The 19,355-nt window shown below is 42.0% G+C and overlaps 1 protein-coding gene across 3 annotated transcripts in view; it reads right to left on the bottom strand.

The window, feature by feature from the left end:
* Positions 1-19,355, bottom strand: part of pdlim4 (PDZ and LIM domain 4) — a 182,917-nt gene that overhangs the window by 102,305 nt on the left and 61,257 nt on the right. For 2 of the 3 annotated variants that reach the window (XM_061890582.1, XM_061890581.1), the window contains exon 1: positions 17,524-17,716. The exons of the other annotated variant lie outside the window; for it this stretch is intronic. In XM_061890582.1, coding sequence (XP_061746566.1) covers positions 17,524-17,616 — 93 coding nt within the window. In that variant the 5' untranslated portion in view covers positions 17,617-17,716. Of the gene's footprint in view, positions 1-17,523; positions 17,717-19,355 lie in introns of those variants that run through there. 3 annotated transcript variants of the gene reach the window in all.

The following is a 19,355-nucleotide window of genomic DNA, read 5'->3' as shown; positions in this document are numbered from 1 at the left end:
AAGGCTGTCCACAAGGTTGCGTATTGTTTTCATAGGAATTTTTGACCATTTTTTCCAAAAGCACATTGTTGAGGTCACACACTGCAAATAGTCGAGATGGCCTGGCTCTCAGTCTCCGTTCTAATTCATCCCAAAGGTGTTCTATCGGGTTCAGGTCAGGACTCTGTGCAGGCCAGTCAAGTTCATCCACACCAGACTCTGCCATCCATGTCTTTATGGGCCGTGCTTTGTGCACTGGTGCACAGTCATTTTGTAAGAGGAAGGGGCCCGCTCCAAAATGTTACCACAATAATGGGGGCATGGAACTGTCCAAAATTTTTTGGTATCCTGGAGCATTCAAAGTTAATTTCATTGGAACTAAGGGGCCAAGCCCAACTCCTGAAAAACAACCCCACACCATAATTCCTCCTCCACCAAATTTCTCACTTGGCGCAATGCAGTCCGAAATGTAACGTTTCTCCTTGGTGATTCATCACTCTAGAGAACTCATCTCCAAGCTCTAGAGTCCAGTGGCGACGTGCTTTACACCACTGCATCCGACGCTTTGCATTGTACTTGGTGATGTATGGCTTAGATCATGGGTGTCAAACTCTGGCCCGCAGGTCATATTTGGCCCGCCGTGTAATTTCATTTGGCCCTTGAGGCAATATCAAATTAACATTAGAGCTGTAACACCGCATTCACCACTAATACTCATACTCGTCAACCCTCCCCATTTTTCCAGGAGACTCCCGAAGTTCAGTGCCCCTCCCGAATTTCTCCCGATTTCCACCCGGACAATAATATTGGGGGCGGGCCGTAAAAGCCCTGCCTTTGGCGTTCTCTACATGTCGCCACGTCCGCTTTTCCTCCATTCAAACAGCGTACCGGCCCACTCACATAATACATGCGGTTCATACACACACACACAAGTGTATGCAAGGCATACTTGGTCAACAGCCATACAGGTCACACTGAGGGTGGCCGTATAAACAACTTTAACACTGTTACAAATATACGCCACACTGTGAACCCACAGCAAACAGGAATGACAAACACATTTCGGGAGAACATCCGCACCGTAACACAACATAAACACAACCGAACAAATACCTAGAATCCCTTGCATCACTAACTCTTCCGGGACGCTACAATATACAGCCCCGCCACCACCAAACCCTGCCCCAACTCAAACCCGCCGCCGAAAAGAGGCATTCAATTTGTATTTTTATTTTATTTGATATGCCATTGATATTTTTTAATTATTATTATTTAAAACTCGATTTTGCATGTCACTATAAAGTTATATAAGCCTTGCTTGGTCAATATTCAATACAAAACTTGTTTGGGTCCCTATTAAAGGATTAATTTGTTCAACCTCGGCCCGGGACTTCGTTCAGTTTTAAATTTTGGCCCACTCTGTATTTGAGTTTGACACCCCTGGCTCAGATGCAGCTGCGCGGCCATGGAAACCCACTCCATGAAGCGCTTTGCGTACTGTACGTGGGTTAATTGGAAGGTCACATGAAGTTTTGAGCTTTTTAGCAACTAACTGTGCAGAAAGTTGACGACCTCTTTGCTCTATGTCGTTCAGCATCTGCTGACCCCTCTGTCAGTTTACGTGGCCTACCACTTTGTGGCTGAGTTGATGTTGTTCCCAAAGTCTTTCATTTTCTTATAAAAAATAAAGCTGACAGTTGACTTTGGAATATTTAGGAGCGAGGAAATTTCACGACTGGATTTGTTGCACATGTGGCATCCTATGACAGTTCCACGCTGGAAATCATTGATCTCCTGAGAGTGGCCCATTCTTTCACAAATGTTTGTAGAAACAGTCTCCATGCCTAGGAGCTTGATTGTATACACCGGGCTAAGTGATTAGGACACCTGATTCTGATCAGGATGGGTGGCCAAATATTTTTGGCAATATAGTTGTATCTAAAGGTCATAAAAAATATATAATATGGACATCCTCCTCATCTATCGTTTGTCATCTTTGGTCGCCTCGCCTCCTCCTTCACTCTCTCCAGGCTAGTCCCGTATTTTTCGGATTATAGAGTGCCCCCATATATAAGCCGCACCCAGTATATTTTACAGGAAAAAATATTTTTCCATATTCCAGCCACAGCTGACTTTAAAGGCCTACTGAAACTCACTACAACCCACCACGCAGTCTGATAGTTTGTATATCAATGATGAAATATTAACATTGCAACACATGCCAATAAGGCCTTTTTAGTTTACTAAATTGCAATTTTAAATTTCCCGGGAGTTTTTTCTTGAAAACGTCACGTAATGATGACATGTACGCGTGACGTCACGGGCTGTTAGGAAATATGAGCGCTGCACACACACACAGCTAAAAGTCGTCTGCTTTAACTCCATAATTACACAGTATTTTGGACATCTGTGTTGCTGAATCTTTTGCATTTTGTTCAATTAATATTGGAGAAGTGAAAGTAGCAAGACGGAGTTGGGAAGCTTTAGCCTTTAGCCACACAAACACACAGTGATTCCTTGTTTAAAATTCACAGAGTTGAAACTTTCCTATGGATCACAGCGAACATGGATCCTGACCACTTGTCAACCAGCAGGTTTCGGTGAGAAAATTGTGGTTAAAAAGTTGCTTCTTACCGGAGATCAGCTGAGCTTGCGCCTCCCGTACAGCTGCCGTCGACTTCCCCGAGACACTGCGCGTCAACACCCGGCCGCCGACGTACACTTCCGACCAGGGGCGCCGAAAAGGGGGGGTAAAGAAGACAGATTCTAGGGGCCCATGATGGAGGGGGGCCCAGAGAGGCCCCTAATGATGATAAAATTATAATACAAAGGGGCCGTGTAAAGATACAGGGGGCCCTGTAAAGATTCTTTTCATGGGGCCCAAAATCCCTAGCGGCGCCCCAGCTTCCGACTATCAGGTACTGTTAAACTCACTAAAACACTAGCAACACAATAGAAAGATAAGGGATTTCCCAGAATTATCCCAGTAAATGTCTCTAAAAACATATGAATCTGTCTGCATGCAACGCGATTGCAATCGCGTTTTTTAGTTAGTTTTTTTTTTCTAGTCCGTCGCTATCAATATCCTCAAACACAAATCTTTCATCCTCGCTCAAATTAATGGGGGAATTGTCATTTTCTCTGTCCGAATGACACTTTTTGTTAGAGGCTCCCATTATAAACAATGAGAATATGTGAGGAGCCCTAAACGGGTGATGTCATCGTCTGCGACTTCCGGTAGAGGCGGGGCTTTTCTCCAGTTGCGAACTTTATCGTGGATGTTCTCTACTAAATCCTTTCAGCAAAAATATGGCAATATCGCAAAATGATCAAGTATCACACATAGAATGGCCCTGCTATCCCCGTTTAAATAAGAAAAGCTCATTTCAGTAGGCCTTTAAGACGGAGATGTATATGTTATTCAGAAAGAAATATTTAGTGAATGTTTATTTACATTAAACGGTTTCCAATCGGTGTCTGTAACATGGCAGTAAAACGGCTGATCAAGTAAAACAGAAGTTATCGCCATTACCCCACTATCTGCGGAAGCTAGCTGTCCAATCAGCTGACCAGACTCCATAACTCCACAGTGACGTTTTGGTGAATTTACTGATCCATCCATCCATCCATCATCTTACGCTTATCCGAGGTCGGGTTGCGGGGGCAACATCCTAAGCAGGGAAACCCAGACTTCCCTCTCCCCAGCCACTTCGTCTAGCTCTTCCCGGGGGATCCCGAGGCGTTCCCAGGCCAGCCGGGAGACATAGTCTTCCCAACGTGTCCTGGGGCTTCCCCGTGGCCTCCTACCGGTTGGACGTGCCCTAAACACCTCCCTAGGGAGGCGTTCGGGTGGCATCCTGACCAGATGCCCGAACCACCTCATCTGGCTCCTCTCGATGTGAAGGAGCAGCGGCTTTACTTTGAGTCCCTCCCGGATGGCAGAGCTTCTCACCCTATCTCTAAGGGAGAGCCCCGCCAGACGGCGGAGGAAACTCATTTCGGCCGCTTGTACCCGTGATCTTATCCTTTCGGTCATGACCCAAAACTCATGACCATAGGTGAGGATGGGAACGTAGATCGACCGGTAAATTGAGAGCTTTGCCTTCCGGCTCAGCTCCTTCTTCACCACAACGGATCGGTACAACGTCCGCATTACTGAAGACGCCGCACCGATCCGCCTGTCGATCTCACGATCCACTCTTCCCTCACTCGTGAACAAGACTCCTAGGTACTTGAACTCCTCCACTTGGGGCAGGGTCTCCTCCCCAACCCGGAGATGGCATTCCACCCTTTTCCGGGCGAGAACCATGGACTCGGACTTGGAGGTGCTGATTCTCATTCCGGTCGCTTCACACTCGGCTGCGAACCGATCCAGCGAGAGCTGAAGATCCCGGTCAGATGAAGCCATCAGGACCACATCATCTGCAAAAAGCAGAGACCTAATCCTGCGGTTACCAAACCGGAACCCCTCAACGCCTTGACTGCGCCTAGAAATTCTGTCCATAAATGTTATGAACAGAATCGGTGACAAAGGACAGCCTTGGCGGAGTCCAACCCTCACTGGAAATGTGTTCGACTTACTGCCGGCAATGCGGACCAAGCTCTGGCACTGATCGTACAGGGAACGGACCGCCACAGTAAGACAGTCCGATACCCCATACTCTCTTAGCACTCCCCACAGGACTTCCCGAGGGACACGGTCGAATGCCTTCTCCAAGTCCACAAAGCACATGTAGACTGGTTGGGCAAACTCCCATGCACCCTCAAGAACCCTGCCGAGAGTATAGAGCTGGTCCACAGTTCCACGACCAGGACGAAAACCACACTGTTCCTCCTGAATCCGAGGTTCGACTATCCGACGTAGCCTCCTCTCCAGTACACCTGAATAAACCTTACCGGGAAGGCTGAGGAATGTGATCCCACGATAGTTGGAACACACCCTCCGGTCCCCCTTCTTAAAGAGAGGAACCACCACCCCGGTCTGCCAATCCAGAGGTACCGCCCCCGATGTCCACGCGATGCTGCAAAGTCTTGTCAACCAAGACAGCCCCACAGCATCCAGAGCCTTAAGGAACTCCGGGCGGACCTCATCCACCCCTGGGGCCTTGCCACCGAGGAGCTTTTTAACTACCTCAGCGACCTCAGCCCCAGAAATAGGAGAGTCCACCACAGATTCCCCAGGCACTGCTTCCTCATAGGAAGACGTGTTGGTGGGATTGAGGAGGTCTTCGAAGTATTCCTTCCACCTATCCACAACATCCGCAGTTGAGGTCAGCAGAACGCCATCCGCACCATACACGGTGTTGATAGTGCACTGCTTCCCCTTCCTGAGGCGGCGGACGGTGGTCCAGAATCGCTTCGAAGCCGTCCGGAAGTCGTTTTCCATGGCTTCCCCGAACTCCTCCCATGTCCGAGTTTTTGCCTCCGTGACCGCTGAAGCTGCACACCGCTTGGCCTGTCGGTACCTGTCCACTGCCTCCGGAGTCCTATGAGCCAAAAGGACCCGATAGGACTCCTTCTTCAGCTTGACGGCATCCCTCACCGCTGGTGTCCACCAAGGGGTTTTAGGAACTGATGATTACTGATGATTTTATAAAAATAAAACAATACAAAAATACACCATTGTGATTTAATAATGCTAACACAGACGCTTGTAAAGATGTTTGCTTTCTATCTGATGCTAATGACGCTCGCTTGATTACATTGCAATAGAAGCATGAAAACACTCTGGATTTTTTTAGTTATACTGTAAAAATTACAAACAGTGCTAGGAGTGATAAAATAAGATTCTGTTCGAGCAGAAACACTCTGGACAGTTTTACTTCCGGTTTAAGGCATTAAAACCTGTAATGGTGACTTCCATTCGCCGCATCTTGCAAGCGTTTATCATCCTAAAAATTCTAAAAAAATAACAAAAACAAAGACAAATATATTTCTGTCTCTCATAATAATTGTGAACGATTTCCCAAAAAGATGCAGTTCCTCTTCAAGTGTTTCTACATGTTTAATAAAAACGGTAGCGAACAAAAATCCATAAATCAGACACGCTCATTAGCATTTAGAGGGGAACATCATCACAATTTCAGAAGGGTTAAAACCAATAAAAATCAGTTCCCAGTGGCTTATTTTATTTTTCAAAGTTTTTTTCAAAATTTTACCCATCCCGTAATATTCCTTATTAAAAGCTTCAAAGTGCCTGATTTTAACCATCGTTATATACACCGTCCATTTTCCTGTGACGTCACATAGTGATGCCAATACAAACAAACATGGCGGATAAAGCAGCAAAGTATAGCGACATTAGCTCGGATTCAGACTCGCATTTCAGCGGCTTAGGCGATTCAAAAGATTACGCATGTATTGAAATGGATGGTTGTAGTGTGGAGGCAGGAAGCGAAAACAAAATTGAAGAAGAAACTGAAGCTTTTGAGCCGTATCGGTTTGAACCGTATGCAAGCGAAACCGACGAAAACGACACGTCAGCCAGCGACACGGGAGAAAGCGCGGACGAATTCGGTGTTTGCCTTCTAACCAACGATTGGTATGTGTTTGTTTGACATTAAAGGAAACTAACAACTATGAACTAGGTTTACAGCATATGCAATACATTTGGCAACAACATGCACTTTGAGAGTGCAGACAGCCCATTTCAGGCGCACTAAGAACATAGATTTTTTCCAAGATTACAGCATTTTAAATGTGCTTTTTTTGTCCAGTAAGTTACATACTAGCCTACAGTTATAGCTGAAGTGACCGATTAAAAAGCTTTTAACAATTTTTTGTCATTTTTCCATTTGAAATCAATCTTCACTGGAAAAAATGGCATCCCTTCATCACTGAAACTAACTATCTGTTTTACTGGCTTCACTGGCACCATTATTAAATCAATGGGTGATTTATTAATTGCAAGTACCGGCTCAATCTGGACATTTGAACAGCCTTCGCATATCCGTTCCTTTCTGCCTCGATTGTGAGTAATAAATAATAGATAAATAAATAGATAAGTGCATCTCGATATCACAAGCTACAAACACACAGTAAGGCCTACTAAAAGCACTAAGCTGTCTACATTCCAGCATTCAGGCTACCAATACTTTTCTGACATTCCCTAGAGTAGTGAAAATACTCTAATAAGTGTTGTTGTGTTGGATCTCAGGTGTTCCAAACAACAGTATAAGAGAGTTTGGTGGAACCCAATGACGTCGTCATCTGTGATGCTGTGTTTGTTCGCGTCCCGGCACCAGGCTGACAATCATCTCGCTGTCGTATTTAACACGTCCTCTCCAAATGTCTGCACAGTAACATCAGTGACGGAATTTATGTTCCCGAGACACCACATCGCGCAAGCGTCCGTGCTAACTGACTGGCAAGGGGCTAATGGGTTTATCTCAGGGTGTTAGCGGCTTCGGATAAGAACCAGCTGCTGTCATTCATCATAGTTTTCTGGTCCGTGGTCTTTAGAATACTGTATTGGCGTTTCAAGGACAGACAGGAAGGGATGGTGCTGGTCAGTCATTGCCTCTGACCCTGTTCAACCCCAAGAAACACATAACCTCCTTGGACAAATAACAAACCTATTGAGGACCTTCTCAACAACATTGGACACGACCAGCACCAGCTAACTTCTCTTAGCAAAACCTATAGCGTCTTCTCGGTTCCCAGTCAACACAATGTGAGCGCCATCTTGGATGAGATAAGAGCAAGTATTTGATGAATTTCCGTGCACTAGATTAGTCAGATTACTCAAATATTTAGATTTTCACAACTACATGTGAAGTACTAGTTTCCATGCCCTATCTCTAATGCGACTGTTGGTCATACGCAGTGTGTCTGTTGTACACTAGGGGGCAATTGCGGTCATTTGAATCAATCAATCAAAGTTTATTTATATAGCCCTTAATCACAAGTGTCTCAAAGGGCTGCACAAGCCACAACTACATCCTGGGCTCCGAGCCCAGATTTCAACTTGTTTAGCTATGTGGGAAAGTAAATAGATGAAGGGAATGCTAATGCTACATGCTAATACAATCTAACAAATGGCAACAACCCTTCCATTGCTATTTGATGTTGTTGGTGATGTTTTAATGTGTTTAAATGACACCTGTGTTTTTTTTAATCATCGAAGGCCATCAAAAAGATCGCTATTTTAGTGAATTGCTTTGACTATTTCCAAACCCCAAAACCAGTGAAGTTGCCGTGTTGTGTAATTCATAAATAAAAACAGAATAAAATGATTTGCAAATCCTTTTCAACTTATATTCAATTGAATAGACTGCAAAGACAAGATATTAATGTTCGAACTGAGAAACTTTTTTTTTTTTTGTGCAAATAATCATTAACTTAGAATTTAAAGGGATCAACACATTGCAAAAAAGTTGGCACAGGGGCATTTTTACCACTGTGTTACATGGCCTTTCCTTTTAACAACACTCAGTAAATGTTTGAGAACTGAGGAGACCAATTTTTTAAGCTTTTCATGTGAAATTCTTTCCTATTCGTGCTTAATGTACAGCTGAAGTTGTTCGATGTCTCTGTTGTCGTATTTTAGGCTTCATAATGCACCACACATTTTCAATAGAAAACAGGTATGGACTACATTCAGGACAGTCTAGTACCCGCACTATTTTACTGTAAAGCCACACTGTTGTAACACGTGGCTTGGCATTTTCTTGCTGAAATAAGCAGGGGCGTCCATGATAACGTTGCTTGGATGGCAACATATGTTGCTCCAAAACCTGTATGAACCTTTCAGCATTAATGATGCCTTCACAGATGTGTATGTTACCCATGCCTTGGGCACTAATACATCCTCATACCATCACAGATGCTGCCTTTTGAACTTTGCGGTTATGACAATCCGGATGGTTCTTTTCTTCTTTGTTCCGGAGGACACGGTATCCACAGTTTCCAAAAACAATTTGAAATGTGGACTTGTCAGAACGCAGAACACTTTTCCACTTTGTATCAGTCCATCTTTGGGGCGGCATGGCGTAGTGGGTAGAGCGGCCGTGCCAGAAACCTGAGGGTTGCAGGTTCGCTTCCCACCTATGGACATCAAACTCGCTGCCGTTGTGTCCTTGGGCAGGACACTTCACCCTTTGCCCTCGGTGCTGCTCACACCGGTGAATGAATGATGAATGAATGATTGGTGGTGGTCGGAGGGGTCGTAGGCGCAAACTGGCAGCCACGCTTCCGTCAGTCTACCCCAGGGCAGCTGTGGCTACAGATGTAGCTTACCACCACCAGGTGTGAATGAATGATGGGTTCCCACGTCTCTGTGAGCGCTTTGAGTATATAACAATAGAAAAGCGCGATATAAATCTAATCCATTATTATTATTATTATTATCTTAGATGTGCAAAGCCGGCGGCGTTTCTGGGTGTTGTTGATAAATGGCTTTCGCTTTGCATAGTAGAGTTTTAACTTGCACTTACAGATGTAGCGACAAACTTTAGTTACTTACAGTTTTTTTCTAAAATGTTCCTGAGCCCGTGTGGCGATATCCTTTACACACTAATGTCGGTTTTTGATGCAGTACCGCCTGAGGGATCCAAGGTCACGGGCATTCAATGTTGGTTTTCGGCCTTGAAGTTACTTTTCCAGATTCTCTGAACCTTTTGATGATATTATGAACCGTAGATGGTGAAATCCCTAAATTCCTTGCAATAGCTGGTTGAGAAATGTTGTTTAAACCGTTGGACAATTTGCCCACGCATTTGTTTACAAAGTGGTGACCCTGTTTTAATGACATTCAGACTTTACTTAAATAAACAACGGAGCAGCATCTTCTCCTCCGTGGCTCAATAGTATATCAACAATACCAGAAACTACACTGGTAGTTTTTAGCGCGTTCATAGTGAGTCTACTGACAGATATAAGTTAGAACTTTACGCTACTCTATATTAGAAATGCCTCATACAAGAAGATAGAGAAAAAGAAGAAGCTAATGGACTACACTACAAGGACTACAATGGCTGACGCGCACAAATGTTCAGGACTTGTGCAGATCCCAAAAACAGATCAGCAGGTAAGAAAAGTTTGTTTTGCATAATATTGTGAAACAAAAAGCCGAAAATTGTGTCCGCTAATCGGTGCCATTTTGCGGTCCTTACACACACCATAATAATACTTCTGATAATATTTCTGACTATGGTAGCCGTAATGCGCAGACAATCCATCAAGCGGTGCGGCTTCAAAGTCGCATTTTGAAAGATTTTTGAGCGGCGTGTGTAATGTTCTATATTCTCAATGGAACATTCAAAGTTTTGGTGATGTTTACTAGCGTCATATTGCAGTTTACACGTATCTCTTATGTGTGACTGCCATCTACTGGTCACACTTATCACTACACCATGTATCAAACAAAATTGGTTCGAGTTCAGTAAGCAAGAAATATTCAGTATATTATGTGCACTGTCAATTTTTGAGAAAAGTAAAGCATTTTAAGTGTGCTTTACAGTCCGAAAAATTTGGTAAGTGCATGAAAGGTCCGGAACGTGAGGTTGATGATTAGGCTGGTGTGAAGTCCACGGCTGCTAAAGCAAACAAACGATAAGCTGCCAGAAGACAAAGAAACTCTTTCTCACTGCCAAATATGCTCACCAACTGCTTCCTCCTCTAATTTACACCACCACATCTTGGAGTTGCGCTCAGTTATTTAGCAGGTTTTTATTGCCGAAACCCTCGTAAATTCCAGCGATGCCAGAATAACGGAGAACAATGCGGACAAACGTTTGAGCAAAGTTTGGCATTGAAGTCCCAAACATGGCCTGAGGCTACAAATCGACAAAGTGAATCATTTAACGACAAGTCGGCAACCTGTGAAACCTGGGAACGTGTCCTCTAGTCTCGGCTGCAATTAGGCATTTAGTGCCCAGGTGCTGTAGGGGCATGCCATAAATCTCCAGACGGTCTGAAGGTTTTGTGTGTGTGTGTGTGTGTGTGTGTGTGTGTGTGTGTGTGTGTGTGTGTGTGTGTGTGTGTGTGTGTGTGTGTTGCATACAGCTGAGTGGGACACCTGGAATCTTTCAGCAGCACCAATGAGCATTGATGAAAAACAAATGTCAGCGCCCCAGGACCCCCTCCCCTGCCTTTGGACAAGTCCTGCAGCGCCAGCACCATGTGTTTACTCTGGCCCGGCATGAGCGACGAGCTACTGCCAGAACCGCGACGCCTGACCCATATACCGAGGTTCAGGAAAGTTCACCAGGGTTCCGCAGTGGCAATAACGCCGTCTTTTTAAGCAAAAACCCATCACTCTGTTGTAGTTTCGATGTTCTGTTGTAACCATGTAAGATCTGGTCCGACCGCTGGGAGCAGGCCTGGGCAATTGTTTTGTCTGAGAGCCAATATATCTATTTTTAGGAACACTAATACAAAACCTCACAATAAGGCCTTAAAAAAACGGAATGGATTTTTACTAGGGGTGTAACGGTACGTGTATTTGTATTGAACCGTTTTGGTACGGGGGTTTCGGTTCGGTTCGGAGGTGTACCGAACAAGTTTCCACACGGACATATTAAGTAGCGTACCGCACGTTGTGTAAACATTGCACACCGAGGCAAAACACACGGCATGCTAGCAGCAATCAGGCTACGATAGACTGACCATACCTCCTCTTTTCACCGGATGTGTCCTCTTTTGCTGGGCTGTCCGGGTGGAGTTTCTTAAATGCCTCAAATGTCCGGCATTTTAAGTTAGGGTTGCATATATTTTCAAAGTACATTCAGGGTTAAGAAGGGATTAAAAACAAAACAAATTGTGAACGCAGCAGCATTAGTGAGGGAGTGGCAGAGACAGAGAGAGCGAGAGAGTTATGATAAACGTGCATGCGTCACGAGGCTCTGCTTTCTACCCATAGATATATCAGATTTTATTTTTTATTATCTATAGCAGGGGTGTCAAAAGTGTGCCCCGGAAGCCATTTGCGGCCCACAGCTAATGTTTTAAAGGCCCACGGCACATTCCAAAAATACTATTAAAATAAACAAAAACATAAACAAAAGTGAAATAAAAAATCTTAAAGGCTAAATGTAATTTAGAAAGAGTTGCAACATTGACTAATAAAAACAAAGCTGTTTTTTTTCTTTCAAACTGTCATTGCTCAAAACATAATATTGAATCAAAATCAATGTTATTACAATTATTGACCGATCCAAGTTTCCGATTACTTCACATCAAATACTCCACTAAGAAAAATATTTTTGGTGAAAGAGTTAGCAAATTTGGTAAATAAATAACCAAAAAATGTAGATTTTGTTGTTTTCTTACTGTACCGAAAATGAACCGAACCATGACTTCTGAACCGAGGTACGTACCGAACCGAAATTTTTGTGAACCGTTACACCCCTAAATTTTACATTTTTTACTGAATGAGACACCTAGAATGTATGTGAAAACAAAGAATATTAATATGAACGATAAAACATTGACTATTGACAACATATGAACGTCAGTCCCCCCCCCCCGCCCCCCGATCGACATATTTTACAATTAAGCGAAATGCAACAAACACAGCAAAATACGAACGCGAAGGGTAAAAAAAAAACACCTACAATCTGATATATTTGATATCACTAAGCGTTAGAATTTTGTTGTAAAAATCTCCTTCCGCATCTGTCCCTGCCACCCGCATTTCAGGCTGGCTGCTCCGGAAACGATCTGTGGAAACACTCACTGCTTGGTGCATCATCTGAGTTGCTGTGACGTAGGTTGCCATAGTAACTAATTAGATTACCATAGTAACTAATTAGATTACCGAAGTAACTAGCATATCATGCAAAAGGGCGGATGCAAACCATTGAAATACTTTTTATTAGTGCTGGGCGATATGGACGAAAAAGTATATCTCTATATTTTATTTTTACTTAAACTTGATATTCGATATATATCTCCATATATTTTTCGGTGAACGTACACATGTAAAGATATTCATTTTTGAGTGTTATTCAGTGAAATTGAAGTGAATGACAAGGTACAATGGCACTTTTATTAACCCAGTTAGTCAACATGGGTATTAACAGCACAGAAAAGAAACTCTTTAAGTAGTACAGAATTAAATGACATAAATTAAATAGAAACATATTATTTATGTGTAAAATGAATAACATAGCTGTGCAAAATAATAAAAAAATACATTTGCTGGCTGGCACTTTGGGATTTCCCTTCCTGTTTTGATGACCCGCCCTATTTTGCCTCTGATTGGCCTGTCCCTAACCAATCGTGACTCCATCCATCCATCCATTTTCTACCGCTTATTCCCTTTTGGGGTCGCGGGGGGTGCTGGCGCCTATCTCAGCTACAATCGGGCGGAAGGCGGGGTACACCCTGGACAAGTCGCCACCTCATCGCAGGGCCAACACAGATAGACAGACAACATTCACACTCACATTCACACACTAGGGCCTCATCATAGTAAAAAACCAACCGATCATGGATGTTCTTATAGTGCAGGGGTCGGCAACCTAAAATGTTGAAAGAGCCATATTGGACCAAAAATACAAAAACAAATATGTCTGGAGCTGCAAACAAATAAAAGCCATATTACATACTGATAGTGTGTCATGAGATATAAATTGAATTAAGAGGACTTAAAGGAAACCAAATGAGTTCAAATATAGCTACAAATAAGACATAATGATGCAATATGTACATTAGAGATGCGCAGTTTGCGGTCTCATCCGCGGAGTACGCGGATAAACCGCGGGTCGGGCGGGTGACATGACGAAAAAATAGATTTTAATTAGATTCGGGCGGGTGGCGGTTGAATCATCCGGAAATATTTGATATACATGGTTCTGGGATCGGTATCCTTTGCCATTCAAAGAGCCATTTAAGACCCGTGTCATAAAGCGAAGAAGACAATAGGAGACTCATACATTCTCTAGAATGACTGCCGGCAGTCACCCAGTTAATAAGTATTAGGATGTGATATGAAGCCATTGGCTTTGTTGCCTTCTACAACATGTACAATCTGCTTGTCAGTCCAAGAACATGTGTGTGGCTACAGCAGACACACGCACACGACTGCAAGGCATACTGGGTGACACAGAGTACACTAATGGTTGTGATATAAACAATTTTAACACTCTTACAAATATGTGCCACGCTGTGAAGCCACACCAAACAGGATTGACAAACACATTTTGGGAGGACATCCTCCCAGTAACACAACATAAACGCAACACAACAAATACCCAGAATCCTTTGTATCCATGACACTTCCTGACTATTTTATACACCCCGCTAGCAGCAAACCCCGCCATCCCCCCCATCCCCGTGCGTCGGTAAGGTGGGCGGGGTTGGGGGCGCGGGGGTGTAAAATAGATTCAGGAAGTGTAACGGTACAAAGGATTCTGGGTATTTGTTGTGTTGCGTTTATGTTGTGTTACTGTGAGGATGTTCTCCCGAAATGTGTTTGTCAATCTTGTTTGGTGTGGTTTCACAGCGTGGCGCATATTATAGTAAGTGTTAAAGTTGTTTATATCACAACCATCAGTGTACTCTGTGTCACCCAGTATGCCTTTCAATCTTGTACATGTGATTGCTGAAGCTGCACACAACATGATGCCAGACTAACAATCGGTGTGTACATGTTGTTGAAGGTGTCAAAGGCAATGGCTTCACAGCACACCCATATCCTTGTCATCAGTATGAACGCCAATTGGATAATCGCGAGAACTTCAGCGGCTCCAATTGTCTTTGTTACTCTGTGGAACGGGTTTAAATAGCTCTGTGAGTGGTGAAGGTGGCCGACCTCTGATGTATTTCAGCGGGGGGGTGGCGGGCAGATGCGTTTTTGATAAAATGTTGGTTCGGGTGACGGCGGGTGGATGACGACTTTGGTGACGCGGTTGCGGATGATATAATTGCCTATCCGCGCATCTCTAATGTACATATAGCGAGCCCAAATAACATGTTAGCATCGATTAGTTTGCAGTCATGCAGTGACCGAATATGTCTGATTATCACTCCACACAAGTCAATAACGTCAACAAAACTCACCTTTGTGAATTCATGCACAAGCTTAAAAGTTTGGTGGACAAAATAAGACGGAAAAAGAAGTGGCATAAAACACGTCTGAGAAAGCCGGAGAAAGTTATACATGTAAACAAACTACGGTGAGTTCAAGGACCGCCAAAATTAGTAGGACAAAACGGAGCTCGCCAAATACTCGAATCAGCGAAGCACGTTTAATACAAACAGTGTGCTTTATAACATTAGGGATGTTTGTGTCATGTTTGTCCTCCTACAGAAACTATATTAAAACAAAAAATATATTTTTTATATTTTTTTTCCTCTCATCTTTTTCCATTTTTCATACATTTTTGAAAAAGCTCCAGAGAGCCACTAGGGCGATGCTAAAGAGCCGTGGGTTGCCGACCCCCGTTATAGTGCAAGCACGTCTTGGAAGGAAGAAGGGTAGCGGGGGAGAACAAGGAACACAACAAATAAACGGCTAAATTATATCAATATTACGATATTTTCTTAATTTGTATCTTGTTTAAAAATATATCAATATATCTTATAAACTCTTTATATCTCCCAGCCCTACTTTGTATAGTTCAAGACTTACAGGCATTTGAAAACATCACAATGACAGCTACAGTGTCCAACTTAAAGATCTAAAAAAAATATTTGGGAATGTCTGGCGGGGCCAGATTGAAAATCTTAACAGACCACACGCAGCCCCCAGGCCCTAATTTGCCCAGCTCTGGAATAGAAAGTAGAGATGTGATTGACATAATTGATATTCCGTTTATACGTTTTGCTCTAGTGCAGGGGGGTCAAACTCATTTTAGATCGGGGGCAACGTGGAGGAAAATCTACACCCGAGTGGGCCAGACAGGTAAAATCACGGCACGATAACTTAAAAATAAAGACAACTTCAGGTTGTTTTCTTTGTTTAAAAATAGAAAAGCACATTCTGAAATTGTACAAATCATAATGTTGTTGTTGTTGTTTTTTTACAATTACCTGTTGCGGTTAATAGTATATATACTTTATTTGTCTTTATTTATATGTTCTGAATAAATTATGTGATAATGTTCATCAGTCAACTCATTGGTGCTCATTTTCAATCTATGAAGACGGAATAAATATATCAAAATCAAATTACAGTATGTTATTTATGTAGTTTTTTTCATTTTCCTCGACTGATGTACTAACATCCTGTGGTTTATTTTGTACATTTGTAGCATCATCTACCACAGGGGTGTCAGACGTACCGCCCCGAGGGTCGGATCAGGCCCACCAACAGGTTTTATCAGGCCCACGGGATGAGTTTGCTAAGTATAAAAATTAACCTAAAATTTTAGAATGAAAAAAACAGCTGTTCTACTTGTGTCCACTAGATGTCGCAACAGCAATTACAGTATTTGTATATTTGTAGATGATGCTACATATGTACAAAATAAACTCCATGATGTTAGTACACCAGTCAAGGAAAATGATCAAAATACATAAATAAATTTGATATAAATGTTTTAATCTTGATTGAAAATTAACACTGATGAACATTATAACATTATTTAATCAGAAAATATTAATAACGAAAAATAAATTATTAACTGCATGTGAAAAAAAACACCAACAACATTATAATTTGACCATGGATTGATTGAATTGATTCAAACTTTTATTAGTAGATTGCACAGTACAGTACATATTCCGTACAATTGACCACTAAATGGTAACACCCCAATAAGTTTTTCAACTTGTTAAAGTCGGGGTCCACGTTAATCAATTCATTTCAGAATGTATTTGTTGTATTTTTAAACAAAAAAAAAACAATCTGAAGTTGTCTTTGTTTTTAAGTTATCGTGCCGTTATTTTACTAGTCAGGCCCACTTGAGAGGAGATTTTTCTCCGAGTGGTATCCATTTTAAAATTAGTTTGACACCCCTGATCTACAAAGATACAAAGAATTGTTATTGCGACTGATGTACCAACATGTGGTTTATTTTGTACATATGTAGCATCATCTGCTAAGAGACATCCATCCATCCATTTTCTAACGCTTCCTCCCTTTGGGGTCGCGGGGGCGCTGGTGCCAATCACAGCTACAATCAGGCGGAAGGCGGCGTACTGCTAAGATACAAAGAATTGGTATTTCAGCATCCAGTGGACATATTTAGAACAGCGGTTTCTTTCATTTAGAAATTTCAGGGTAATTTTTATACTTTGCAAACTCATCCCGCGGGCCAGATAAAACCTGTCGGCGGGCCTGATACGGCCCTCGGGCCGTACGTTTGACATCCCTGCTTTAGTGAAACTAATATTTTGGAACTGGTGATAATAACAATCTTTTCGCCATTAATAAGCATTACATTCACAAAAATGATGTTAATGTCCATAAATGTATGACAGGGATACTTATGCTGTGACTTAACATTGCAAATATTGACAGTGTAAATGATGGTTAATTATTGTTATTAGCTAGGAACAAACGACGTCCATCATCACAAAGGTTTGAAATTAATAAGGAAGTCAATAAACGTCAATTTAAAGTGATTATTTTTTAATTGATATGGAAAAAAAACTCACCCGGGAGATGGTCAGCGGCGTGCTGAAGTCCCGTCCCCCGACCAGGCGGAACCCCCACGGGGAGGGTCCCTTGAGAGTCACGCTATAGGCCATGCCGGTGGTGCCTTCGAGGACAAATCCGCGGAGAGCGAGAGGAGAAAAGTCCTGCTCCGAGCTGCTAAGCAACGCAGTCCCTGCCTAACTAAAAAGTCTCCCCGAGTGGTGAGTCAAGTTTAAATAGGAAGCACCGCCCGTGACGCGCCATGACGGGCCGCCCATCCACTGGGGGGAGGGGGAGAAGAAGGAGGGTGTTTATGCTGCTCAGTTCATCCGTCATTCATTCTTTCATTCATTCATTGGATCGGTCCAGTCAATGTAGCGACAATACATTTAAAGGGGTCGTATTGTGAATCATTGTTCTGTTTATAAATTACTTATTTTTTGGTCTACAAAAGTGAATCAGGTACTACCTCAGAAAATATGTGACTCTCCAAGTACCACCATTATGACAACATTAAAATACAGTCGCATAGTAGACCTAAGTATGCTTTAGGTACCACCATAATGACATTAAAATACAGTAGTGTAGTAGACCTAAGTATGCATTAAGTACCACCATAATGACAACATTAAAATACAGTAGTGTAGTAGACCTAAGTATTCATTAAGTACCACCGTAATGACAACATTACAATAAAGTAGTGTAGTAGACCAAAGTATTCATTAAGTACCACCATAATGACAACATTAAAATGCAGTAGTGTAGAAGACCTAAGTATTCATTATTTACCACCATAATGACAACATTAAAATACAGTCGCCTAGTAGACATATGTATTCATTAGGTACCACCATAATGACAACATTAAAATACAGTAGTGTAGTAGACCTAAGTATTCATTAGGTACCACCATAATGACAAAATTAAAATACAGTACTGTAGTAGACCTAAGTATTAATTAAGTACCACCATAATGACAACATTAAAATACAGTAGTGTAGTAGACCTAAGTATTCATTAAGTACAACCATAATGACCAATATTAAAATAAAGTGGTGTAGTAAAACTTTGTATTATTTAAGTGCCATCATAATGACAACATTAAAATACAGTAGCGTAGTAGACCTAAGTATTAATTAAGTACCACCATAATGACAACATTAAAATACAGTAGTGTAGTAGACCTAAGTATTCATTAAGTACCATCATAATGACCAACATTAAAATACAGTAGTGTAGTAGACCTATGTATTATCTACTACCTCAGAAATAATGTGACTCTCAAAGTACCACCATAATGACAACATTAAAATACAGTCGCGTAGTAGACGTAAGTATTCATTAGGTACCACCATAATGACAACATTAAAATACAGTAGTTTAGTAGACCTAAGTATTCATTAAGTACCACCATAATGACAGCATTAAAATACAGTAGTGTAGTGGACATAAGTATTTATTAAGTACCATCATAATGACCAACATTAAAATACAGTAGTGTAGTAGGCCTAAGTATTCATTAACTACCACCATAATGACAACATTAAAATACAGTAGTGTAGTAGACCTAAGTATTCATTAACTACCACCATAATGACAACATTAAAATACAGTAGTGTAGTAGACCTAAGTATTCATTAACTACCACCATAATGACAACATTAAAATACAGTAGTGTAGTAGACCTAAGTATTCATTAACTACCACCATAATGACAACATCAAAATACAGTACTGTAAAAGACCTAAGTATTCATTAAGTACCACCGTAATGACAACATTACAATAAAGTAGTGTAGTAGACCAAAGTTTTCATTAAGTACCACCATAATGACAACATTAAAATATGGTAG

This window comes from Nerophis ophidion, linkage group LG28, assembly GCF_033978795.1.
Source record: "Nerophis ophidion isolate RoL-2023_Sa linkage group LG28, RoL_Noph_v1.0, whole genome shotgun sequence".
Lineage (NCBI taxonomy): Eukaryota > Metazoa > Chordata > Actinopteri > Syngnathiformes > Syngnathidae > Nerophis > Nerophis ophidion.
Note: the sequence above shows the minus strand (reverse complement) of the source record. Positions and strands in the feature narration are given on the sequence as shown.